Consider the following 27,769-nt stretch of genomic DNA (forward strand, 5'->3'; position numbering starts at 1 on the left):
GCCTATAATTAGCTAAGATAGCTGGGTCAATTGATGGCTTTTTAAGTAATGGTTTAATTACTGCCACCTTAAAAGCCTGTGTTACATAGTCAACTAATAAAGATAGATTGATCATATTTAAGATCGAAGCATTAATTAATGGTAGGGCTTCCTTGAGCAGCCTGGTAGGAATGGGGTCTAATAGACATGTTGATGGTTTGGAGGAAGTGACTAATGAAAATAACTCAGACAGAACAATCGGAGAGAAAGAGTCTAACCAAATACCGGCATTACTGAAAGCAGCCAAAGATAACGATATGTCTTTGGGATGGTTATAAGTAATTTTTTCTCTAATAGTTAAAATTTTATTAACAAAGAAAGTCATGAAGTCATTACTAGTTAAAGTTAAAGGAATACTCGGCTCAATAGAGCTCTGACTCTTTGTCAGCCTGGCTACAGTGCTGAAAAGAAACCTGGGGTTGTTCTTATTTTCTTCAATTAGTGATGAGTAAGATGTCCTAGCTTTACAGAAGGCTTTTTTTATAGAGCAACAGACTCATTATCCAGGCTAAGTGAAGATCTTCTAAATTAGTGAGACGCCATTTCCTCTCCAACTTACGGGTTATCTGCTTTAAGCTACGAGTTTGTGAGTTATACCACGGAGTCAGGCACTTCTGATTTAAGGCTCTCTTTTTCAGAGGAGCTACAGCATCCAAGGTCCACTTCAGCATAAGGCAACATGATGTCTTCAAGTATTCTGACATATCCAAACTGATCCATGATACCTGGTATGTGATATATAGGCCCAACACTATAGTAGGAGAAACATGCCCATATCATGATGCTTGCACCAAATCAAATCAAATCAAATCAATTTTATTTATATAGCGCCAAATCACAACAAACAGTTGCCCCAAGGCGCTTTATATTGTAAGGCAAGGCCATACAATAATTACGGAAAAACCCCAACGGTCAAAACGACCCCCTGTGAGCAAACACTTGGCAACAGTGGGAAGGAAAAACTCCCTTTTAACAGGAAGAAACCTCCAGCAGAACCAGGCTCAGGGAGGGGCAGTCTTCTGCTGGGACTGGTTGGGGCTGAGGGAGAGAACCAGGAAAAAGATATGCTGTGGAGGGGAGCAGAGATCAATCACTAATGATTAAATGCAGAGTGGTGCATACAGAGCAAAAAGAGAAAGAAACACTCAGTGCATCATGGGAACCCCCCAGCAGTCTAAGTCTATAGCAGCATAACTAAGGGATGGTTCAGGGTCACCTGAGCCAGCCGTAACTATAAGCTTTAGCAAAAAGGAAAGTTTTAAGCCTAATCTTAAAAGTAGAGAGGGTGTCTGTCTCCCTGATCTGAATTGGGAGCTGGTTCCACAGGAGAGGAGCCTGAAAGCTGAAGGCTCTGCCTCCCATTCTACTCTTACAAACCCTAGGAACTTCAAGTAAGCCTGCAGTCTGAGAGCGAAGCGCTCTATTGGGGTGATATGGTACTATGAGGTCCCTAAGATAAGATGGGACCTGATTATTCAAAACCTTATAAGTAAGAAGAAGAATTTTAAATTCTATTCTAGAATTAACAGGAAGCCAATGAAGAGAGGCCAATATGGGTGAGATATCACCACCAGTGAAGCACCACCATGCTTCACTGTTTTCACTGTGAACTGTGGCTTGAATTCAGAGTTTGGGGGTCATCTCACAAACTGTCTGCGGCCCTTGGACCCAAAAAGAACAATTTTACTCTCATTAGTCCACAAAATATTCCTCCATTTCTCTTTAGGCCAGTTGATGTGTTCTTTGGCAAATTGTCACCTCTTCTGCACATGTCTTTTATTGAACAGAGGGACTTTGCGGGGGATTCTTGCAGATAAATTAGCTTCACACAGGCATCTTCCAACTGTCACAGCACTTACAGGTAACTCCAGACTGTCTTTTATCATCCTGGAGCTGATCAGTGGGTGAGCCTTTGCCATTCTGGTTATTCTTCTATCCATTTTGATGGTTGTTTTCCGTTTTCTTCAACGAGTCTCTGGTTTTTTGTCCATTTTAAAGCATTGGAGATCATTGTAGATGAATGGCCTATAATTTTTTGCACCTGCGTATAAGTTTTCCCCTCTCCAATCAACTTTTTAATCAATCTACGCTGTTCTCCTGAACAGTGTCTTGAATGTCCCATTTTCCTCAGGCTTTCTAAGAGAAAAGCATCTTCACCAGGTGCTGGCTTCATCCTTAAATAGGGGACACCTGAATCACACCTGTTTGTTCCACAAAATTGACAAACTCACTGACTGAATGCCACACTACTATTACTGTGAACACCCCCTTTTCTTTTTTTTTTTACTATTAGCCCAATTTCATAGCCTTAAGAGTGTGCATATCATGAATGCTTGGTCTTGTTGGATTTGTGAGAATCTACTGAATGTACTAGTACCTTGTTTCCCATGTAACAATAAGAAATATACTCAAAACCTGGATTAATCTTTTTAGTCACATAGCACTACTATTATTCTGAACACTACTGTCAGATGAAAATTTGAGACCCCTCCATGATTTCTAAGTGGGAGAACTTGCAAAATCACAGGGTGTTCAAATACTTATTTTCCTCACTGTAAGTAAACCCTCTGAAACTTCATTTACATTAAAAACTACAGATTAATAGCACAATGTTGATGTGTTATAGACAGCTGTCAAGTGGGCGGAGGCTTACCGACCCGTCAACAATGAAAAAAATTGGATCATAACGTTTTTAGAGTGTAAATATTTAATTAATAAATATACATCCTCATGTCCCCCATTGTGTCACAGGTTCTGCCGCTGCAAGGCGCGCTGTGAGGGAGGCACAGCCATCGGTCCTGCAATTGCTACAACACACTTGGACAACTGAAGACATTGTGGAGTGGTATTAATAAATGTTTTTGGTAAAGAAACATTTTGGCTCACAAAAAGTGTATTTGTAGTGATGTTTAGAGAGGCCTTTCTGATGATGTTTTTTTTAAGGAGTGGTATTAATAAATGTTTTTGTAATGAATCATTTCAATGCATAAAAAGTTTATTTTGGTTTAATGATGGAGCAGGAGAATTCACCCCAACAAATTAACCCTGAGCTTCGAGCTGCATTAGATGATGTAAATGTTCCATTAATCTACCTTGTGGCTGATGGTGGTGGAGTGATTGCTGGACCATCTAAGGTGTTAAGATTGCCACCTCGGGATGAAGGTTCCAGAGAGGAGATTTTAAACAGAGTGCGTTTAACCCCTTTAAATGACGCACTTAATGAGTTAGCTAATGAAGTTAACCCTAATATTCTTGATGTACTTAACGAGTTAAATCTCCCTGTGCTCGGCACCACGAGTGATGATTATCCTGGGTTAGCGGGGAGCCCACTTCGAGATGAGATACACTCCAGAGAGGGAATTTTAAACAGTGCATTTGACCCCTTTAAATGACGCCATAAGACTGCTTGCTGCTGAAATTAACCTGAACCTGCAAGCTGCAGTTAACGAATTAAATGTACCTTTAAACGAATTTCCCGACTCATCACCTTATCACCTTTAAGAAGCCCTCCCTCCGCAGGAAGCGGGTGAGGGGTAATATATTGTAAACAGCATGCATTTAACTCCGATAAATGCTACCTTGTCTGCTCTGATGGAAAATGACGACGAGGAAGTACAACCAGGCGGTATCAATGATGAGGAATTACAACCAGATGGCAGCAATGAGCCGTCGATGTCGGGTGCAGGGAGAATTAATCTCACCAGAAGAACTCGATTTAACAATATCAAAGTCAGGCAACTTCTAAATTTCCCACATGCTGGGGAAATCCCCGACTACACTGATTTTTACTGTAATGTCATGGCTACTTTCCAAAACTCGATGGAAAGAGCTTTATCACACACCAGTGGCAGGGACGTTATTCAGTTGGAAATACGTGAGGATTCCCTTCACAATCAGGCTGCGTTAATCACGGCATACAACACCAAATCGGATTTAACAGCCTTCTAGAACCTTCTGGAACATTTAGTACAATCAAACTCTTATGCCTTATCCGGCAGCTCTCTGGAACTGGTTGTCCATAACTCAAATGGAGGAGGTAAGTGTAAAATAGCTGACCTCCACAATCAGGAGGTTTAAGCCCAGTGCCTTAATATCGTGTACAATCCCGAGAACCGATTATGTTTTGCAATAAACCTGCTCCTATTATTGAACCCTCATCTCACCGCGCAGGAAGCCAACAAGCAGGCTTGCAGATTGGAAGGTGTCCAGTTTGGTGACCTTAGAGCGCTGTAACAAATCTCGTCATGAAGAAGTGTAGGTGCACCCTTTTAAAAATCAGTACCACCAGCTGCCAGTGGATCCTTCTCATTTCATTGGTGCTTTGTATGTCACGTGACATGGATTATTCATCCCATTTGTGTTGCATTGCACTTAGAGTGCAATTTGGTTCCATACGTTTGGTACCTGCACACTGTGAACCCTGCCAGTGCAGGCAGTGTTTAGCTAAACATGCTGTGTGTTCCATGATGCTTAACACAAAATGGCTGATGCACAAAATGTCCTTGTATTTGGTAAAACTAATTGATCTTTATACAGATGTTTAATTGATAAAACCAAAGTATCCACATCTATTTGGAAAAAGAATCAGCCTGATGAAACACTGATTATTGCATTGACATACACAGACACACACTATAAGACTTACATAACCTTGAACGCAACGGAAGCAGACCTTACTTCACCTCACTTTGCAGCCAATGCACAGCCACACCGATTCAAAGCAGGCTAAGGACCGCCGGCCTTGACTCGGGAATAAAAGTTAGTGGAGAAGAAAAATCTGGGCTCTTTGTCCAGGTGGTTGCATGTGATTTGTTAAAAAGTCCCCAGCGCTGACTCTGTATCAGTGTTTGAACTTTTCAATACAACATCTAAACTTTGAAGTCTGTTTCCGGTCCAATTCTTTTGGGCATCACTCACCGTAATAAAAGAACCTAACAGTGCAAAACTTGTTTTGGTGACATACGATTTGAAGGAGCTAAGTGATGATGCTAATTCTTCTAACGCACACACACAAATCCACCGCACCCTAAGTTGGCTGGAGGCATTAAGAACTGTTAAGAGGAAGTTAAAATGAAAAGCTGAACTAATTTCTGATGGGTTTTTTTTTTTTTCTTTGTATACTTCCAAAAAAGGAAGTACACAAATTGCATGCATTTTCATGAGTCATAGCGCCCCCTGGGGATTTGCACTGGTCATTTTGTGTGAGAGGAGCGCTCCATCTGCTAAGCCTCGTTGAATGGTATGTTCCAGCTTTCACCTCATGAAATATTCGTACCATTGAACTTATAAACATTCATTATTTGTATACTATTTAATAGATATTTTAAATAAAACACAACCTGTTAAAATCAAAGCCAGAAGTGCCACAGTACACATCAGAAAACCAACACATCCAGGTCATGGTATAAAACAGGTCGACTCAACTGGACCTGTTCAGTTTCTTGAAGATGGTTCTCGCTCATCGTCCAGAAAAGCTTCATCGGTTCATGCACTTTCATGAGTTATGGCGCCCCCTGGGGATTTGCAGTGGTCATTTTGTGTGAGAGGAGCGCTCCCTCTGCTCAAACTTTTCTGTGCTGCTAGCTCAGGTTGCACAGCATTTTGTCACAGACTTCAAATCATTTAATAAAAATTCATAATCAACACTGAAACTTGAACTCATTCTGAGATTATTCCGTTTGTTAAAAAAAAAAAAAAAAAAAAATACAAATGACTACAGTACTTGGAAAATGATTCCTTTAATTTCCATCATCAACACGAAAGTGTTCCGGGTATAAAAGTGCCAATAGGTGTGAAATGCTGTCACCTATGAGACCAGATCCTGTTCTGGATTTTCATCCACGGTCCGGCTGCAATTCTTTTCTCCTCTATACCATCTTCATGCCAAACAGCTGACACCTCTCATGCATCAAATGCAGTTTGATTCATCATTAGTCACAACTATTATGCAAAAAGTACAAGTTTCCACTATAAATTAAACACTATTACTACAGAAATAGAACTAATGTTAATGTCTGAATAATTACAGGAGACGGCGTGATGTGAAACAAGTCACACCACCGATGAGATGCAGAAATGAAGGCGTTGAAAAAAATGCTTTAATGATGCTGTTTAACGCACTGGACATGCTGTGTGCTGCATCAAATTGCATGCACTGGCCAAAATCATCCTCAAGTACACGTTATAGTCCTTAGAAGAATTTAAAAAGAAATGAAGCCTTTTTACAGTGATCTTATTTTGATACTTTATTCCACACAAATCATACATGTAGGACATAAGGTACAGTGTTTGTTGACAAGTGGCTGCAAATTGTTGGGAAAAACTAAACATTGTTGATTGAAGGCAGTGTTAGAAAAATAAAAGGCAGGTTTTAGTCAAAAACATGATATAAGCCAAAACACTTCACCCCTGTGCGCCTTCTTGACTAAGCTACGGGCCAAGCATAAGGAGCGGGTGCGATAAGTGACACGCGGGTAATAGGCAAACCATCAGAACTTGACTATGTACTATGTACAGTTAGCATGGTGTGCGTAACACCATTTGCTGTTTCTCAGTGAAAGTTGTTAAGTTTAGCATCAGCTTAGCTGTCAGCTGTAGCTCAGCAATGATGTAGGTGCAACTTTGAAGTCAAATTCAAAAAAAAAAAAGAAGTTGTGTAAAGACCATACTCAGGTAAAAAAAAAAAAAAAAAAAAAAAGTTTAACTGCTCTCAGAGATAAGACCCAACATTTTAAAGTTGGGAAATATTATGAGAGAAGAACTGACCCCAAACTATGACAACCACGACAAATGTGGCTAACAGTGCAGCCGAGGTGGAAGATTGATGAAAACGTGGCCCGAATGTACCCGAGAAATGTGAAAGACTATGATTACTGGAGAGGTCCACAGTTCACCCCTCAGATTTTGTTGGAAAAAAATCTTAATTGTAGATCTATATGTTTCTACACACCATGCAAAATAACAGCTAAAGTAACAGACCTTTTAAAAAAAAAAAAAAAATCCATCTTCAAAAAAAATTCATCTATTCCTATGAATAGATGATATTCTCGTCATTACCGTGTTCAGACGATTAAAATATAAGTTGTTTTATACTTTCTGGAAGAAGCACGTTTTATACAAAGACATTTTTAGCTTCCTACAGAGTGAAAAACATTCATCCTAGAAGATAACTGATGTCATAAAAAATTTGGATGTCATTTAATATCAGCTTCTGAGAAGATTCTGTTATAAAATAAACCCCTGAAGTTGGGAATCAAATGCTCTTAGTCACATGTGGCTTTTCTTTTTTATTTTTTGGTCTCTATTCCTAAACTATGAGGAATTGAAAGGTACAGCACTTTCTTTACGATAAGTCACACTCTTGTATGACGCACACTTTTTTAATGCAGCGTTTCCCTGGGATCATTTTTAAAAACCCAAAAATAAGCAAGATGGACAGATAAATGTGGTGGGCAACATACTGGATGAATCCGATGCAACTTGGACAAAAGAAAATATCAAGTGGCCAGTGCATGGTGGGTAGAAACAGATGAACAATTTTGAATTTTTCCAGCAAAATCTAAGGAGGTGATGTGGGGAGGTTCCTAAAATTTAAGTTGGCATGCAGTGACCCACCTACCCACAAGGCAAGGGCACAGGGCAAAGGCCTATAACACACCTAACAAAAGAAAATAATCAGCCCTATCTGCAACATAAACCTGATTTTTTTTTTCACAAGATAACTTTTATAGCCACTGGAAACAGCCGGGGGGGGGGGGGGACGGACTACATCTGCTGAGTGGAGTTTCCATTCCAAGTGTTGTTGTCATCTTCACTGTCGTCCTGAGTCCGAAGCCTGCAGATTTTGCCATCTTGTTTAAAGTTCTTCGGCTGTTTCTCCAGAGTTTTCCTGAACAGAACAGAGGCAGAGCAACTGCTAGTTCAGTCTGGAAATCATGGACTGTTGAAACACAGTCCAGCTCAGTCAGTGGTACAACTGGATTTTAAAGTGGTCACAGATAGATACAAATCAACATGTTGTATAATCAAAATTAGGGATGCACCAATCCCGATACCAGAGTGAAAGGCTGTTTAGCTCAGTGTTACACACTGTAGATAAAAACAGAAACAGGCTCACAGCTGATAATGTAGAGAAGCTTTTTTTTCATCAAAATTAATCTGCCCCTCATATTTTCAAAAAAGGCTTTTTAGTCCTCACAGACATAAATAGTTAGTGATGGGCAGTTTCAGTTCAGTTGTTGGTGTTGTATATTTTGTAGTGCTGAAGTCCACAGGTTACATTTCACTGCGATGTCTGGCAGAGTCACGTTTGTTAAGAAACACAATGTTAAAGAACAATTTGTTGTAGTCAAAAAAGTGACGTTGTAAGATTTAACTGAAATGTTTGTAAATAAAAACAAAGCTAATGATATTGGTAGCAGTTACAGTCAAAAAGTAAGGAACAACTGATGAATAAAACATGATTTCAAAGTAATAAAACTGTAATGGTATCATTAAGTATTCGTATCAGTACTCTGTATCGACGAGTACTCAAATGTACCGTATGTACTCGTACCTAGTCAGGAAATAAGTGGTATCGGCGCATCCCTAAACAAAATATTTGCTAATAGATGCTAACCAGTAAGCTAAGGTGATAAGTGAATGTCTTTGGTACTAGGTCTTTTCAGAGGATACTTGAGTACTGTTCAGGGAAACTCACTCCAGCTTATTTAATTCACTACTGGATTGACTTGATTAGCTACTATGGCCTGTAAAAACACAAACTGCTCATCTATGGCTCAGCAACAAAGGTCTTCTCAGCAGGAAGAGATCTCAGCAACAAGTGACTCAACCCTATCCCAAGGCTCTGGATCACTGCCAGCAGGTACACAAGCCATCAACACAGAGGCCTTGAAGCTAGAACTATGAGCCTCGCTAAGAAAGAACACGACAGACATTTTTAAAACGTGAAATTCGAACAGCACTAGGTAATAAGTGCAATTAAGCTGACCTATATAATCAGAAAATCTGATTAAAACTCTGCAGGCACATTAATGATGAAGTGGTTTACGGAGCAGAGGTGGCTGATGGCAGAAGAGTGCTATCCTCCTGCACAGATAACGTTAGCAACCTGAAGAGTTAAGGCTGAGGTTTAAGGTTAAAGGTTGGTATAATGTCGCTTAGGATTACAGGACCCGACCCGCTACAAACTGCAGGGTGGCAGACTGCCTGTGAGATGCCAGGCCCGTAGGGTGTACAGTCTGCATTTGGAATGGATGTTGTACTGATGGCATAAGGAACCCTGGATGACCCCTGTCTGTGGCGGAAACACTTGCATGGATTTCCCATCAAATGAATCTTTTTTCTTTGTAAAGTTGCGTTTCTGTTTCCTCAGGTGTTATAAAACTTTGCAAAAACCTTGTAACTGTTAGAATGACCTAAGCAATGGGCCACCCCTTTCAGTCTGGTCTGCTTAAGGTTTCTTCCTCAAATCATCCGAGGGAGTTTTTCTTTACCACTGTCACCTATGTGGTTGCTCTAGGGGTTGTCAAGTTCGACTTTACTTGTTTGAAGTGCCAGCTTTGTTGTGATTTGGTGCGATATAAATGAAATAAATTGAACTGTGCATTTAACAGCCGAGTTCGCTAACCAGAAAATAAATGTGCGGATCTCAAATACAGACTGTGCTGTAACAACATCTGAATTGTGGGGATTTTGAAAGATGTGGTCATAAACATTTCTACAAGCACCAACTTGCTAAAGAAACTGGAGAAGAAATTATCTACAGGATTGAGTGCATGGGACTGCATAGCCAGCTCCAAGACCAGGTGAACTATAGGATACTAGGATACTATTCCAAGATGGTGCCACGTGAAGGCGCCCTGGTATTTTGGTGCTCCCTGTTTTGTCTGTTTTTGTGCAAATCGTGTGTCATCGTGCTCCTACACCCCGTGAGGCAGCTTCTAAACATCAGCTATTAACAACCACACGGACATTACAACCAGTTTTTTTAGTGCCTGCAGCTGAACTGGTTCACTTTTTGGCCAAAAGAGTGAGACGCCGGCGGAGAGGAAAATGAGCTGGAGCTCTCGTGCGCCTCAGCCTGTTGTGCTGCAGTGGCTCATTGGTTCATGAGGCTTCGAAATTGCCTATCACTATTACTGATGGCTTTCGTTTAGCTCTTTTCTGGTACGTAAACCCATTTCCCTTTAGGGCGGTTTCTTCTTACAGTTCGGTCACAGACGTTGAATCCAGTTTCCTCCCATTGTTGCCTCCTGTTGTTTTGTGTGGCATTTTTGATTTTCGAGACCATATTGCTTGCAGTTTTCTGTCTTGACCGCTATATGCATGTCTTCCTTGGTCTACCACTATGTTTGCCCTTTAAACAACCTGTCTGAGACGCACGAAGAGCTCCAGCTCCTCAGAGGCCGGTGATTCCATAATTTATGCCAGGGGTTGTATAAATGAATGAGCAAAAATTACACTACACGAGTTAAAAAAAAAAACCCTGCTGGAGAAGCTTTGCAGTGATGTTCAGAGGCCACAGATCACATAAAGCAGGTGAGAACTCTGAACTTTAACAGCTGTTACTTTCCAAAGTTTGGTTTTGTTCATCTTATAGCTTAATGTAGTGTTCAAGCACAAACGTGACTGATGAGGAGAAAAAAAAATGACTCATCACACTAAAATGAACTGGAGTCAGAATAAAAATACAAGCTGCTGATTTTTGTTATTTTTCAAAATTATTATAGGCTGCTGCTATGTTTTATTCATTTCAAAGTGAGTTAAAAAATATGGGGAGTCAAATCAGCCTGCAATGTTCTGTTCAGTTTACATCAGTTTGCCTGCACATGTACGTGTATTTTTTCCTTCTTTATAAGAGTTTGGCATTTGCTCCACAAAGTTTTAAAACACAATAAAATGTTCCCACTTTTCTTTATAGCAGTTCTCTAATTTCAGAAATGCAACAGAAACCACCAATCAGAAAAAGTTGGGACTATATGTAAAATGAAGATAAAACTAAAAATGTTGCACTTTTCCCAGTTTCTCCACTCACAGAAGTCAAAAGTTCTTCCAGAGTTGTGTCTTGGTGGCTTCCCTCACTTGTCTCTTTCCAGCATGGACATTTAGTTTTTGAGAACTGCCTACCTGACACAGATTTACTATTAAATACCACACTGTTTGTATTTCTGAATGATTGATGTAAATGAAGTCTAAGAAATAGTCACTGATTTGGAAATGTTCATGTTTTCATCCCCTGACGTTTCTCGGAAAATGCTGCAGGCCTTAATTTAGGAAATTGTGTGTGATCCGACTAGTCAACTAATCGCAAAAATAATCGTTGTCTAGTCGACTATCAAAATAGTCGTTTGTGGCAGCCCTAGTTCTTGCGAGATGTTGTGGTGGGAAACATTAGATAACGAACATTGCATCGATTGACACGGCTTTTGAAGAATATATTGAACAGAATGTCTTTTCTAAAACTTCTGAAACCGGGCCAGATACCAGGGAAAGCATCAGCCCCTGCAAGTGTAGAAGCTTCAAAGAAGAGGTATGAAGAGAAAGGAAGAGAGAGGAAATTTGCGAGTAGCTGGACACAGGATTATCCGTGGCTTTGGCACAAGGAAGAGGACAACACAATATACTGCCATGTCTATCGAGATTTTCCTTCAATTGTAGGCCAGTAAGTCATTTTTAAATGTTGAAATAAAATAATTTGATTTGCTTTATAAAATACATACTGGCAAATGATCATGCATTGAACAGTGATGAATTCAGAAAACACAGAGGAGAGAAGAAGATGCATATTGGCATTTACCAATTACCCAATTTTTCGGACTATAAGTCGCACTTTTTTTTAATATGTTTTGGCCGGGGGTGCGACCTATACTCCAGAGCAACTTATAAATGAAAAATATACCATAGATTCTCAATGAATTTACTGTAATAAAACAATTTTAAGTGACAGAGTCACTCTATGTTTTAAAATGGCCACCGGAAACGGAAATGCAATGCATCATGGGCATTGTAGTATGGCGGCCGCCCTATAGGTCACGCTGGTCGTGATAACCAATCAGAGAACAGAACATTGGATGCGTATTCCTCACCTCACCCAGACCCACCTGACACAGACAATGATTGTGAAACAGCGTGTGAAGCAGACGACTATGGTGCTTGCTGTTATTCCAGGAGGGCTAGCAAAACAGCTTCACCCTTGGATATCAGTGTGAGCAGAGTATTTAAGTTGACGCCGAGAGCTGCGTGGGAGCACTGGGTGAGCGACGGCGGAGGATTAGCGTCTGCACTTGGAAAGAGCTAGCATCGACACCACGGGGAGGTCATGGGCTGCGCAGGTAGGTGCTGCACGAACATCGGCAGCTGACACCTGGTGTGTACTCTGGTCCACAGCGGGTAATATGTTAGAAAAGAACCGTTCAGCGATGGTTCAGCTCACAGTGTGGTCCACAAAATACAAACATATCCGTAGGTAAAATGTAGCTCACGAGAGGGCACTCAAGGCTTGTGTGACTGTTCCTGTGACTTCTGACTACCACAGAAAAATAAAAATTTCAACATTACTGATAACAAGACAATGGAGAAGGCCCGAAAAAATGCCACCAAAAAGAAAATCATACTCTGCAGATTACAAGTTGCGACTGGTGAAATATGCATCCGAAAACGGTAGCCGTCACAATATTATCATCTGAACTTTTCATGTTAACATACCTGTATGTCCATGTGACTTATAGTCCAGTGCAATTTATTTATGGTTTATTTTTCTTTATAATGGATAAAGTGGCTGGTGCAACTTATACTCCGGTGCGACTCATAGTCCGGAAAATACGGTATTTTTTCCCCAATTATGAACAATCGCAGGAGAGAAACATTGTGAGCTATGTCTTGGTTAACAGATTAAAAGGCTAGCGGCTATGCACGCAATATATAATAAAATTTATTTTTTGGAAATTGAATTTTACCACCCACACAGGAGAGAAGCAAATTATGAAAACATGTAATTTCAGTACTTCCACAGTAGTTATCTCCTAATTAATCAAACATGCATTCATTGTAAACAATAATAAATAAGTTTAATTTTCACAGAGTTGAACAGGGTGAGAATAATGACAGTATTAACTTTTTCATGAAGTGATATGTCACAGCAAAGTAGATGTGATAAATATTTAATCTGAATCTCAGTCCCAGAAAATGTTGAAATGTAATGATTTTTCTATTCCAGCTGCAATTCTTATGTTTGTTTTGTTTACAAAAAATATTTGGCCTTCAAAAAGTATTTTCCAAAAACTATATCTTTTTTTTGGGGGGGGGGGGGGGGGGTCCAATAACTGGGTCAACAATTTTACACCTGTAGCGTGCACATGCACACGCACAGACGTCTTTGGATATAATTCACCAAGTCAGACATTGTTCACATGTAAATGCCAGCCACTTACAATTGCATTCAGTTTCCTGGCAGAGGGATGAGTCAGACCTCTGTACATTAAACTTGTTCACACATGAATGTCCACTTCCTCTATATGATTGAACTTTGTATGATTCTTCACCCCTCAATGCTCAAAGTTACACAACGCTCCTCACCTCGCATGTTAATGAACCAAGATAGCTGCTGTTTTCCCAGCAGGTACCCTGCCAGGCAATGTCCTTTGGAGTGCCGCAGAAAGGTTTCATGTGTCTGTATGTAATACTTTCATCGCTCCTGCATTATGTTCAGCACAGACATCAGTTTGCAGCTGATGCTTGAGACATTCGGTCAACCTCAGTCCGGGCTTTCTGTGACTAAACGGCCCACGTTCACATGTAGAAACGATCTTTTATTGCTTCTATCTCAGTTTCTACACACCACACTTTATGCTTCAGAAATGCAACATTTTTCTCACCTCTTTGACTTGTCTGAGGAGTTTGGTGTTAAGTTGGTGTAGGATTCTGATTGGTGGGTGTTTCCTCTGGGTGCTGCTGGAGGAGGGGGGGTTGCAAACAAGAAGGTGCTGAGGAATCTCGAGACAGCCAACAGAGGATAGAGGATAGTGCTCAGGACTGCCCAGATTCCCCCCCCCGAAGACTGGACGACTGAGTTGGCAGCTTTGCCTGACTGCTGTGAGGAAATAAGCATGATTAAAGTTGATTCAAATCAATTTGTGACAAAACTAAATTAATGACCAACATTAACTCAAACTTTAAAATATTTCACAAATACGTTATTGGCCTAAATGTCTTCAGAACCAACAGAACAACTGACATGGACAAAAGAAACAACACAAAAAAACCTAACACCTAAATGTGTACTGTCATTCTTAAAATGTTGCAAAAAATATTGTCTCAAGTCTAATCAACCTCCACACTCAGAGAAACATCTGATTTTTTTGTTGTTTTTTTTATTATCTTTAATAACCAGGTGAGGTCCATCGAGCTTGAGACCTCTTTTGCAAGAGAGACCTAGACTAAAGTTTACAATCCACCTAACCTGCATGTGTTTGGATATGGGAGGAAACTGGAGCACCCGGTGGAAAACCATTGCAAACACGGGGAGAACACGCAAACTCCACACAAAGGCCACAGGTGGGAATCGAACCCATGACCTTGCTGTGAGGCAACAGTGCTAACAACTAAGCCACCATGCTGCCCAATCTGTTGCTGATGAAGAGACGCTGTGATGTTCCCGAAGACTGCATTCATACAAATGACAACTGCTATGATCAGGCCACATTATTCCATAAAGAAAGAGAACATGACAATGCTTGTTACTGAAATACCAAATTACTTAATTTTGCTTTTAACCATGAGGCCAATTACCTCAATCACAAAAAAAATAAAATTCTGAAGTGAATACTTAGAGAACTTCAAAATAAAATAGAATATTGTTATCACTGTGTTGTAAAAAATACAATGAAATTTCAGTGCATCCAGTAAGTATTCACAACACTTCACTTATTCACATTTTATCTTGCAGCCTTATTCAAAAATGGAGTACAATTCATTTTCCCCCTCAAAATTCTAACTTGCAACACCCAATTACAGCCACAGGTCTTCTTGAATATGATGTCACAAACTTGGTTCACCTATCTATTCCTATTTGAAGCAGCTCTCAAGTAGGTTGGATGAGGAGCATCACTGCACAGCCATTTTCAGATCTCTCTGTTAAATCGGATTCAGGTCTGGACTCTGGCTGGGCCACTCAAGGACATTCACAGAGTTGTCCTGAAGCCACTCCTTTGATATCTTGGCTGTGTGCTTCGGGTCATTGTCCTGCTGAAAGATGAACTGTTGTCCCAGTCTGAGGTTAAGAGCGCTCTGGAGCAGGTTATCCAGGATGTCTCTGTACATTGCTGCATTCATCTTTCCCTCAATCCTGACAGTTTCTTCACTATACCAAACATTCAACAGTTTAAAACAAAATCACTCGGTGTTCACAGGAAACAGTTATTTATTTCTATTTTTATTTATGTTCATTGCTAGCTGGTTTATCTTTCTGTTGTGGTTTTGTTTTATCAGGTTCTTTTTGTCTTTTTCTAAAATTGTATTGTAGCATTATTATTGCTGCTGCTGTTATTATCATCATGACTTAACAATAGTACTTTTAAGGAAGCTTGGAAGGGGTGGGATTCGATAAGTTTAGACTTCTTCCCACTTCTTTTGGACAAACTTTATATTCAGATAACTTTATCCCCTAGATGCAAGAAAGTTTTGTTTTTGTTTTTTTTTTTAACTGTGAAAATCACAAATATGTGCAACAAATGATTTTTATAACTTAGAATGCAAATATAAATTGTAAATGTCAAACATATGTACAAATTTGTACATTGTGCAGCCTTTCGTATGGCTGTCATGCATGTTTTTGACAAAAGGTGGCAGTATTGTTAAAGTTATTCTGTTTGAGTTTTGAAGTTTGCCACCATTGGGCTTCCGTAGTTGGTTAGACTTGAGAGCTGAAGCAGCAGAGCAGCAGACTAAAGTAGCACAGCAGCTTTACCTTGTTTCCACAGAGTTTTGGAAATATGTCTTTTTACAGTACCTTCAAGCGTGAGGCAAGAATTAAACAGGCTGAACGTGGAAGACTTCGTCTCTCATTTGGAGAACTGTTTACCTGTCTGCCAAACTAAACACTTACGTTCAGGGAGGGCAGAACAGTAAAAAGACATCCTTCTCATAATCTACAGTTGCAAGTGTTGAGCATCAGAGAAGACTCAAACATGGCAACTCCTACAGAGAAAGACAATGAAGACGCACTGGAAACTAGATCAAGAATATCTAGTTCCTTACGTTCCAGCCAGCGTACTTCATCATCCATTGCTGTCGCCAGGGCACGAACGAAAGCCGACGCTGCTAGAGTAAAACTCGCCTTTGCACAAAAGGAAGCAGACATCTTGAAACAACAAGCTGAACAGCTTAAAAAGAAAGCTGACCTAGATGCCGACCTACACATACTCAAGTCAGAGAAAGAAGCTGCGGCAGCACTAGCTGAGGCTCAAGCTTGGGACGAATCCACGCAGGAAAGTGGAACCCCACAACAGCCCCAACTGGTCCGAATGCCAGCTATAGATCCAGCCCAACAAACTCAAGACTATGTGCAGCAACTCGCAGAGTTAAACAATGATCTGCAAACTCTATGTGTAGGTCTGCCCGACCCCACATCTTCATCAGTTTCACGGCCAGCAATGGACACCGGTGATGCAGCAATACTCAACAAAGAACCAAGTGGTCACCAACACAATGTAAACAGTGAGGACTTTAAACCCTTGCCATTTCTATCTGCTACCCCAGCACATGGAACTGGGATGGTCACACCACAGCATTGCCATGCTGTCAACCCAAAGAGAGAGCCTGCCATCTGGAATAATGATCATTATGGAGGGAATCCAGTCAACTACAATAGTCCACTTATTATTCTCAGCCCAATGTATCAACATCCAAGCCTCCAGATGTTCGCCCTACAGACACCTCAGGCCTAGCAAACTACCTGATGCGGAGAGAGATGGTCAGTTCTGGGTTATTACATTTTGATGACCAACCTGAGAATTATTGGGCTTGGAAAGCGTCTTTCCAGAGTGCAGTTTCGGATCTGAATCTGTCACCACAAGAAGAACTAGATTTGCTTGCAAAATGGCTTGGACCAACATCAGCCACACAAGCAAGGAGAATCAGAGAGAATCGGAGCAGGGCTCCAAACGGTGTGGCAGAGACTAGAAAAGTGTTTTGGTGCACCTGAGATCATAGAACATGCATTGTTACAAAAAGTTGAGGACTTCCCAAGGATAGCAAACAGAGAAAACCAGCGTCTGAGAGAGCTAGGAGATCTTTTGGAACTGCAAGCAGCAAAGCAGAATGGCTATCTCCCTGGCCTTTCCCATCTTGATACAGCACATGGTGTTAATCCTATTTTGATTAAACTTCCATTCAACCTTCAAGAGAAGTGGGTTACAGTCGCTTCAAGGTTTAAGAGAGACAATGGTGTGTCCTATCCTCCATTTTCATTTTTTTGTTAGCTTCATTAGTGAGGAAGCTAAGATTCGCAACGACCCTAGCTTTGCCTGTGTCACCACCTTAACCCTAGAACTGAAAAACCAACAGTGCAAAAGCAAAATACCAGCCGTCAATCTCGTCAGAAAACAGAGGTGTCACAAACAACCGGAGCTGGTAAAAATGCTCCCACAGACAGGAGCATCGTGGACCCTGATAAACAGTGTCCACTACATGGTAAGCCACATCCACTGAGAAAGTGTCGTCTGTTCAAGAGCAAGTCCTTGGTAGAAAGAAAAGCTCTCTTGAAAGACAAAGACATCTGTTTTAGATGCTGTTCTTCCACTCATCACATGGCCAAAGACTGTACTAAGAGAATACAGTGCAGTGAGTGTGGAAGCGAAACTCACACCACAGCACTACATCCACAACCTTTTCCGTTAAAGCCAGAAAGCTCTGCTCCCACTGAAGATCATGGTGGGGAGCAAGAGGAGGTAGCTCCAACTGCTGTAACATCAAAGTGTACTGAAATATGTGGAAACTCAGCCAGTTCCAGATCGTGCTCCAAGATTTGTATGGTCAAAGTGTATCCTGCCAATCAGCCAGAAAAAGCAGTAAAGATGTATGCTGTTCTTGATGAACAAAGTAACCGTTCACTAGTAAAAACAAACTTTTTTGACCTTTTCAATACCGATGGACATGTAGAACCATATACCTTGAAGACATGTTCTGGCATTACGGAGGTGGCAGGAAGACGTGCAAACAACTTCATGATCGAGTCTCTAGATGGTACAACTCGACTCGCCCTTCCTCCTCTCATCGAGTGCGATATGATTCCTGACGATCGAACAGAAATTCCATCACCTAAAGTCGCTCATCATTATCCCCACCTTAAGACTCTAGTGGGCAAAATTCCAGAAATCGATCCAGATGCTGAGATTCTCCTCCTTCTCGGCAGAGACATTCTCTGTGTACACAAGGTCAGAGAACAGTACAATGGACTGCAGAATGAACCATATTCTCAACGTCTTCACCTTGGGTGGGTTGTAGTCGGAGAGGTGTGTCTTGGAGCAGCACACAAATCGGCCAACATCAGTGTCTATAAGACCAACATCCTACAAAATGGACGACCTTCACTCTTGGGTCCATGCAAAAGCAACATTCAGGTCAAAGAGAGACTCAATTGCCACACTCCAAACCTGAGTCTTCAAAACGCCACGAACCATGTAGTGAGAGAAACTGATGATCTTGGCAGTCAAGTGTTTCAGAGAACACAGTATGATGATCAACCCGCTCTGTCAGTTGAAGATGAGATTTTCCTAGAAACACTTGAGCAACAAGTCTATAAAGATGAGACAAACACTTGGGTTGCCCCCTTACCTTTTCGGTCACCACGGAACCAACTCCCAAACAACAGAACTCAAGCCGCAAAACGTTTGTCGTCCCTACGCCACACTCTAGACAAGAAACCACAGATGAGAAAGATTTCATCAACTTCATGCAAATATGTTGGAATGCCAAACAGCAGAGCCAGCCCCACCACTAAAAGGCGACCAAGAGTGTTGGTATCTACCATTGTTTAGTGTTTACCACCCTCCGCAAACCAGAGCAATAAGAGTAGTGTTTGACTCCAGTGCCAAACATGAAGGAGTTTCTCTTAACGACATACTCTTGAGTGGTCCTGATCTGAACAATACCCTTATTGGGGTTCTGATCCGTTTTCGCAAAGAACCAATCGCAGTTACAACAGATGTGCAACAGATGTTTTATTGTTTCACAGTCTGTGAGGAACAGAGATTTTTTTAAGGTTCTTGTGGTATGAAGACAATGACTTGCAGAAACCAGTGAGAGAGTTTCGCATGACAGTGCATGTATTTGGCAACAGTCCATCACCAGCAGTTGCCACTTACTGCCTACGACGAGCTGCTTTGGAGGCAGCTGAGTCCAATGCTAATGCAAGAGAGTTTGTCATGCGCAATTTTTATGTGGATGATGGACTTGCATCATTTCCCAATGAAACAGAGGCCATCAAAACTCTGCAAATGTCCCAAAAAATTCTAGCCGAGTCAAACATCAGATTGCACAAAATAGCATAAAACAGCAACATCGTCATACAAGCATTCCCTACAGAAGACAGAGCTAAGGATGTGAAGGACTTGGATTTGGGAGGGGAATCACTGCCCCTTCAAAGGAGTCTAGGCCTCAGCTGGAACCTTGAGACAGACTGCTTTACTTTCCGTGTGTCCCAACAGGAGAAACCTCCGACCAAGAGAGGTATTCTCTCTACGGTGAACAGTCTTTTTGACCCTTTAGGATTTGTGGCACCAGTCACTGTGGGAGGAAGGAACATAATGAGGGAGCTTTCGGTCGAACAGTATGACTGGGACGCTTCACTCTCAACAATAAAACAGGAACAATGGAAACTCCGGAGATATGCCATGAAAGAACTGGAACAACTTGAGATCCCGAGATCTTATGTTGCTGTTTCACTGGCCACACAGACACAGTACAGGGAACTTTGTGTATTTTCAGATGCATCCACCATTGCTATAGCTGCTGTAGCCTATTTGAAAACCATCTCCACAACAGGGGAATGCCATGTAGGATTTGTCATGGCAAAGTCTAAGCTAGCTCCACGTCCCGCTCACACAGTTCCTCGCCTTGAACTTTGTGCCGCCGTCTTGGCAGTTGAGTTGGCAGACTTCATTAAAGGTGAAATAGACATACACTCTGTGAAATTCTACACAGACAGCAAAATCGTGTTGGGCTACATTAATAACACCTCACGCAGATTTTAACGTCTATGTGTCTAACCGAATCACACAGATCAGGAAGACATCTCATCCATGCCAGTGGCATTATATCAACACTGAAGAAAATCCTGCAGACTATGGAACACGACCAGTAGCTGCAGCAGCGCTCAAAGGCACCAACTGGTTTTCTGGGCCATCATTCCTGTCAAAACCTCAGCAAGAGCACACTACACAGACTGACAACTTTGAGCTAGTACATCCGGACATGGATCAAGAAATCCGTCCTGAGGTAACAGTCACCAGTACTAAGGTGACCAAAGGCCTGCTTGGATCCCATAGGTTTGAGAGATTCTCCACGTGGAAGTCATTAATGTGATCACTCTCCACACTAGTCTTGAAAGCCAGAAGTGCAAAGCATCCCAACAGCGATAGCACTAAAGGAAATGAAAAAGCCCAGGCAATGATTGTGATTATCAGGGCTATACAGCAAGACGTTTTCACTAAGGAAGTCCAGTGTCTTTCCAAACGACAACAGATCCCAAGACACAGCCCTCTTTTGAAGTTGGCCCCATTTCTAGATAACGATGGATTGTTAAGAGTTGGTGGTCGCATAACCTCGACAGACATGTCTTTCGATGATAAGCACCCACTCATCATTCCCAAGTCCCACATTGCTATACTGTTAGTGAAACATTATCACGAACAAGTTGCACATCAGGGGCGCCACTTTACAGAGGGCGCTATAAGATCAGCTGGACTATGGCTAATTGGGGGAAAGAAACTTGTTTGTAGTGTGATACATAAGTGTGTCATTTGTAAAAAATTGAGGGAAGCTGGAAGAACAAAGGATGGCAGACTTACCAACAGACAGATTGTCGTTGGAACCACCTTTCTCACATGTTGGGGTAGACATCTTTGGCCCATGGATGGTGACCTCCCGGAGAACAAGAGGAGGCTATGCAGAAAACAAACGGTGGGCAGCCATATTCACTTGCTTGAGCACCAGAGCGGTCCACACTGAGGTTATTGAGACATTGACCACTGCAAGCTTTATTAATGGCCTCAGACGTTTCATGGCCATTAGAGGACCTATAAAAACGCTACGATCAGATCAAGGTACAAATTTTATTGGAGCCTGTAAAGAGCTCAACCTCAACTCAGAGGATACTGAGCTAGGGGCATACCTTCAGGACAACAAATGCTCCTGGATTTTCAACCCTCCCCACTTTTCCCACATGGGTGGAGTGTGGGAGAGGATGATTGGCATTGCACGACGCATTCTGGATGCCCTTCTTCTCAAGACTAACAGATCTCATCTGACACACGAGATACTTACCACTCTGATGGCAGAGGTCACCGCCATCATGAACTCCAGACCATTGGTTCCAGTATCTTCCGACCCGGAAGCTCCTGCAGTTCTCACTCCGTCTATGTTGTTGACACAAAAAACTGATACACTGTCTGCACCTGTAGGGGATTTTGATGTTAATGACCTCTCCAAGAAGCACTGGAAAAGGGTTCAAGGCCTTGCCGACGGATTTTGGAAGAAGTGGAGGCAGGAATACTTGATGACACTTCAACCGAGGAAAAAGTGGCATTCAGAGAGACGTAACCTACAGGTGGGAGATGTCGTACTGCTAAAGGACTCACAGGTTAAACGGACTGAGTGGCCCACTGGACTTGTAGTCAAGACGATACCTGGTCAAGATACCAGGGTGCGTAAAGTGGAAGTTAAGGTAATCAAGCAGGGCACGCCTAAAGTGTATTCGCGACCTGTTTCAGAGGTCATTTTACTCTTTCATAAGGATGGTGAGTAGTGGTATAAAGTATTATACCAGGTGGGGAGTGTGCAGCCTTTCGTATGGCTGTCATGCATGTTTTTGACAAAAGGTGGCAGTATTGTTAAAGTTATTCTGTTTGAGTTTTGAAGTTTGCCACCATTGGGCTTCCGTAGTTGGTTAGACTTGAGAGCTGAAGCAGCAGAGCAGCAGACTAAAGTAGCACAGCAGCTTTACCTTGTTTCCACAGAGTTTTGGAAATATATGTCTTTTTACAGTACCTTCAAGTGTGAGGCAAGAATTAAACAGGCTGAACCTGGAAGACTTCGTCTCTCATTTGGAGAACTGTTTACCTGTCTGCCAAACTAAACACTTACGTTCAGGGAGGGCAGAACATATATAAACAAAGTTATATCCAACTATTACATTAAAATGCAGGAAATAGTTTATGCGCTTTTTTGAACAGCTATTAGATGATGTTAATCAGATGCCACACAAATTATATTCGTACCACTCAGAAAAACAATTCCTGTCCATCTAAATGTCCTGTGCTGAACAAAACAGGCCTGACACTTCCTCATGTTGTCCACCAAAGGCAGCAATGGGCCCTTGGAGGTTTTTTCCCTCTTCTCTGACTGACATCTGCCCCACGTGGGGTCGGTGGTTTTTAATTTTGATGTCATGCTGTTTCCACCAATGAAAAAAGGGTAAGACTTTTCGCACCAGCCAGAGGTGTTAAAAAAGGCAGGCAGATGTTCACGCGTGCATGAATGTCCTTCGTTGTTGGGCTGATACAGATACATCGGGGCATGATACATAAACAGAGATGTAATAAGATATTTATGGCATGTTACAACAAAAATAAAGAACAAGGACCATATAATTATAGTCAACTCCATTTAATAACTCATTTACTCACTACAACAACATTCATTCAACACTTGTGCTAATAATAAATAGCATAAGGAGCCCTCTCTTCTCCTTCTTGGTTCCACTCAGCCATTCAGTGAACATGTTCACATCACTCTCTGTTTTCCTGGTGGTGTTCTTGTTCTGATGTCTCTATTAAGTCATGAGTGTCCTCTTCACTAACTGTCACCAGGGTAACACAAAATGTGGGTGTGTCACTGGTGGGGCTGAGAATAGTGGCTCCTGATTGGATGAAAGGTGGGGCGATACAAAGCCTGGTATTTTCAATGTTTTTTTTTTTTTGTACCGCCCTGCTTTGAGATTTGTATCGCCCTGATTTTATTGCCACAGTTTCCAGGGCAGTAAAATTGATAGGACAAGTGTCTGATTTATCAGCCCTATTTTTGTATCTCATGAGGGCTGGTTTACGAGTATAGGGAAGACTTTTGTTGTAATATGTGATTAAGACATTTATGAATGTCTTTTATCACTGACAACATGGTATAGTGGATGTGGTGATGAACGCAAGTTTCATCACAACATGCACAGACCACACATCTACACCTTGATGTTTTGTACAAACATCTGAACTATTAAACTGAATTAACTATTTTTTGACTGAGCATACAGTGGATTTTTAAACTTTCATACAGCTGGCTCACTGATTTGCATGAATTAACTTTGCAAACATAGTCACAAAAAGCATTCAGTGGCGGGTAGAGCACTTTTATTTTTTTTTAAGTGTCTTAGAATGTAAAAAGGTGAACTCTTCAGGAGAATGTCAAAGCAAGAGCAGCAGCTGTTGGCCACCCTACCAAAGTACTTCTAAATTAATCCACACCTGCAATGTGGCCACATTAATCAAATTCTTTTCAGCAGTTTATGTTCTATCTTGTACTAAATGTTATGGACAGACTTGCATACAAACAGATGTACAGAGTGAAGTATTAAAATACATTGTTCTAATATCTCCCTTTGCCACACTCCATGGCAGCAGACAAAAAAAAAAAAAAAAAAAAAAGTGTCAGTGTGTCAGAGTCCGGAAATAACCAATGAAGTTTCAATCAATCAATCAATTTTTTTATATAGCGCCAAATCACAACAAACAGTTGCCCCAAGGCGCTTTATATTTTAAGGCAAGGCCATACAATAATTATGTAAAACCCCAACGGTCAAAACGACCCCCTGTGAGCAAGCACTTGGCTACAGTGGGAAGGAAAAACTCCCTTTTAACAGGAAGAAACCTCCAGCAGAACCAGGCTCAGGGAGGGGCAGTCTTCTGCTGGGACTGGTTGGGGCTGAGGGAGAGAACCAGGAAAAAGACATGCTGTGGAGGGGAGCAGAGATCAATCACTAATGATTAAATGCAGAGTGGTGCATACAGAGCAAAAAGAGAAAGAAACAGTGCATCATGGGAACCCCCCAGCAGTCTACGTCTATAGCAGCATAACTAAGGGATGGTTCAGGGTCACCTGATCCAGCCCTAACTATAAGCTTTAGCAAAAAGGAAAGTTTTAAGCCTAATCTTAAAAGTAGAGAGGGTGTCTGTCTCCCTGATCTGAATTGGGAGCTGGTTCCACAGGAGAGAAGCCTGAAAGCTGAAGGCTCTGCCTCCCATTCTACTCTTACAAACCCTAGGAACTACAAGTAAGCCTGCAGTCTGAGAGCGAAGCGCTCTATTGGGGTGATATGGTACTACGAGGTCCCTAAGATAAGATGGGACCTGATTATTCAAAACCTTATAAGTAAGAAGAAGAATTTTAAATTCTATTCTAGAATTAACAGGAAGCCAATGAAGAGAGGCCAATATGGGTGAGATATGCTCTCTCCTTCTAGTCCCCGTCAGTACTCTAGCTGCAGCATTTTGAATTAACTGAAGGCTTTTTAGGGAACTTTTAGGACAACCTGATAATAATGAATTACAATAGTCCAGCCTAGAGGAAATAAATGCATGAATTAGTTTTTCAGCATCACTCTGAGACAAGACCTTTCTGATTTTAGAGATATTGCGTAAATGCAAAAAAGCAGTCCTACATATTTGTTTAATATGCGCTTTGAATGACATATCCTGATCAAAAATGACTCCAAGATTTCTCACAGTATTACTAGAGGTCAGGGTAATGCCATCCAGAGTAAGGATCTGGTTAGACACCATGTTTCTAAGATTTGTGGGGCCAAGTACACAGTTTAAAGGCAGGAAATTAGAGGTCATCCATGTCTTTATGTCTGTAAGACAATCCTGCAGTTTAGCTAATTGGTGTGTGTCCTCTGGCTTCATGGATAGATAAAGCTGGGTATCATCTGCGTAACAATGAAAATTTAAGCAATACCGTCTAATAATACTGCCTAAGGGAAGCATGTATAAAGTGAATAAAATTGGTCCTAGCACAGAACCTTGTGGAACTCCATAATTAACTTTAGTCTGTGAAGAAGATTCCCCATTTACATGAACAAATTGTAATCTATTAGACAAATATGATTCAAACCACCGCAGCGCAGTGCCTTTAATACCTATGGCATGCTCTAATCTCTGTAATAAAATTTTATGGTCAACAGTATCAAAAGCAGCACTGAGGTCTAACAGAACAAGCACAGAGATGAGTCCACTGTCCGAGGCCATAAGAAGATCATTTGTAACCTTCACTAATGCTGTTTCTGTACTATGATGAATTCTAAAACCTGACTGAAACTCTTCAAATAGACCATTCCTCTGCAGATGATCAGTTAGCTGTTTTACAACTACCCTTTCAAGAATTTTTGAGAGAAAAGGAAGGTTGGAGATTGGCCTATAATTAGCTAAGATAGCTGGGTCAAGTGATGGCTTTTTAAGTAATGGTTTAATTACTGCCACCTTAAAAGCCTGTGGTACATAGCCAACTAACAAAGATAGATTGATCATATTTAAGATCGAAGCATTAAATAATGGTAGGGCTTCCTTGAGCAGCCTGGTAGGAATGGGGTCTAATAAACATGTTGATGGTTTGGATGAAGTAACTAATGAAAATAACTCAGACAGAACAATCGGAGAGAAAGAGTCTAACCAAATACCGGCATCACTGAAAGCAGCCAAAGATAACGATACGTCTTTGGGATGGTTATGAGTAATTTTTTCTCTAATAGTTAAAATTTGTTAGCAAAGAAAGCCATGAAGTCATTACTAGTTAAAGTTAATGGAATACTCAGCTCAATAGAGCTCTGACTCTTTGTCAGCCTGGCTACAGTGCTGAAAAGAAACCTGGGGTTGTTCTTATTTTCTTCAATTAGTGATGAGTAGAAAGATGTCCTAGCTTTACGGAGGGCTTTTTTATAGAGCAACAGACTCTTTTTCCAGGCTAAGTGAAGATCTTCTAAATTAGTGAGACGCCATTTCCTCTCCAACTTACGGGTTATCTGCTTTAAGCTACGAGTTTGTGAGTTATACCACGGAGTCAGGCACTTCTGATTTAAAGCTCTCTTTTTTAGAGGAGCTACAGCATCCAAAGTTGTCTTCAATGAGGATGTAAAACTATTGACGAGATACTCCATCTCACTTACAGAGTTTAGGTAGCTACTCTGCACTGTGTTGGTATATGGCATTAGAGAACATAAAGAAGGAATCATATCCTTAAACCTAGTTACAGCGCTTTCTGAAAGACTTCTAGTGTAATGAAACTTATTCCCCACTGCTGGGTAGTCCATCAGAGTAAATGTAAATGTTATTAAGAAATGATCAGACAGAAGGGAGTTTTCAGGGAATACTGTTAAGCCTTCTATTTCCATACCATAAGTCAGAACAAGATCTAAGATATGATTAAAGTGGTGGGTGGACTCATTTACTTTTTGAGCAAAGCCAATAGAGTCTAATAATAGATTAAATGCAGTGTTGAGGCTGTCATTCTCAGCATCTGTGTGGATGTTAAAATCGCCCACTATAATTTTCTTATCTGAGCTAAGCACTAAGTCAGACAAAAGGTCTGAAAATTCACAGAGAAACTCACAGTAACGACCAGGTGGACGATAGATAATAACAAATAAAATTGGTTTTGGGGACTTCCAATTTGGATGGACAAGACTAAGAGTCAAGCTTTCAAATGAATTAAAGCTCTGTCTGGGTTTTTGATTAATTAATAAGCTGGAATGGAAGATTGCTGCTAATCCTCCGCCCCGGCCTGTGCTACGAGCATTCTGACAGTTAGTGTGACTCGGGGGTGTTGACTCATTTAAACTAACATATTCATCCTGCTGTAACCAGGTTTCTGTAAGGCAGAATAAATCAATATGTTGATCAATTATTATATCATTACCAACAGGGACTTAGAAGAGAGAGAACCTAATGTTTAATAGACCACATTTAACTGTTTTAGTCTGTGGTGCAGTTGAAGGTGCTATATTATTTTTTCTTTTTGAATTTTTATGCTTAAATAGATTTTTGCTGGTTATTGGTAGTCTGGGAGCAGGCACCGTCTCTACGGGGATGGGGTAATGAGGGGATGGCAGGGGGAGAGAAGCTGCAGAGAGGTGTGTAAGACTACAACTCTGGTTGCTGGTGTCGCTAACTTCACATTTCGCAAAACAGAGTCGCCAATAACCAGAGTTTGATCCTCGGCGGGTGTGACGTCGAGTGGGGAAAAACGGTTAGAGATGTGAACGGTTGGCGGTGTACACGGGCTTCTGTTTAGGGCTACGCTTCCTCCTCACAGTCACCCAGTCGGCCTGCTTTCCCGGCTGCTCGGGATCTGCCAGAGGGAAGCTAACGGCGGCTAAGCTACCTTGGTCCGCACCGACTACAGGGGCCTGGCTAGCTGTAGAATTTTCCACGGTGCGGAGCCGAGTCTCCAATTCGCCCAGCCTGGCCTCCAA

General features: G+C 41.3%; 1 protein-coding gene and 1 long non-coding RNA gene across 4 annotated transcripts in view; one reads left to right on the forward strand and one right to left on the reverse strand.

Annotated features, from left to right (window-relative positions):
• Positions 1-452: 452 nt before the first annotated feature.
• Positions 453-27,769, reverse strand: part of ubxn4 (UBX domain protein 4) — a 120,429-nt gene continuing 93,112 nt past the window's right edge. The window contains exons 12-14 of one of the 3 annotated variants that reach the window (XM_034186326.1): positions 13,914-14,128; positions 7,801-7,927; positions 453-463 (exon numbers count right to left, since the gene is read on the reverse strand). In XM_034186326.1, the coding sequence (XP_034042217.1) occupies positions 7,804-7,927; positions 13,914-14,128 (339 nt within the window). In that variant the 3' untranslated portion in view covers positions 453-463; positions 7,801-7,803. Of the gene's footprint in view, positions 464-7,598; positions 7,928-13,913; positions 14,129-27,769 lie in introns of those variants that run through there. The other 2 variants (XM_034186327.1, XM_034186325.1) reach the window with 2 other exon arrangements.
• Positions 5,744-26,081, forward strand: LOC117524528. The gene is made up of 3 exons (XR_004564792.1): positions 5,744-6,563; positions 9,879-9,881; positions 26,070-26,081. It is a non-coding gene; the product is annotated as an uncharacterized LOC117524528 (long non-coding RNA).

This window comes from Thalassophryne amazonica, chromosome 14, assembly GCF_902500255.1.
Source record: "Thalassophryne amazonica chromosome 14, fThaAma1.1, whole genome shotgun sequence".
Taxonomy (NCBI): Eukaryota; Metazoa; Chordata; class Actinopteri; order Batrachoidiformes; family Batrachoididae; genus Thalassophryne; species Thalassophryne amazonica.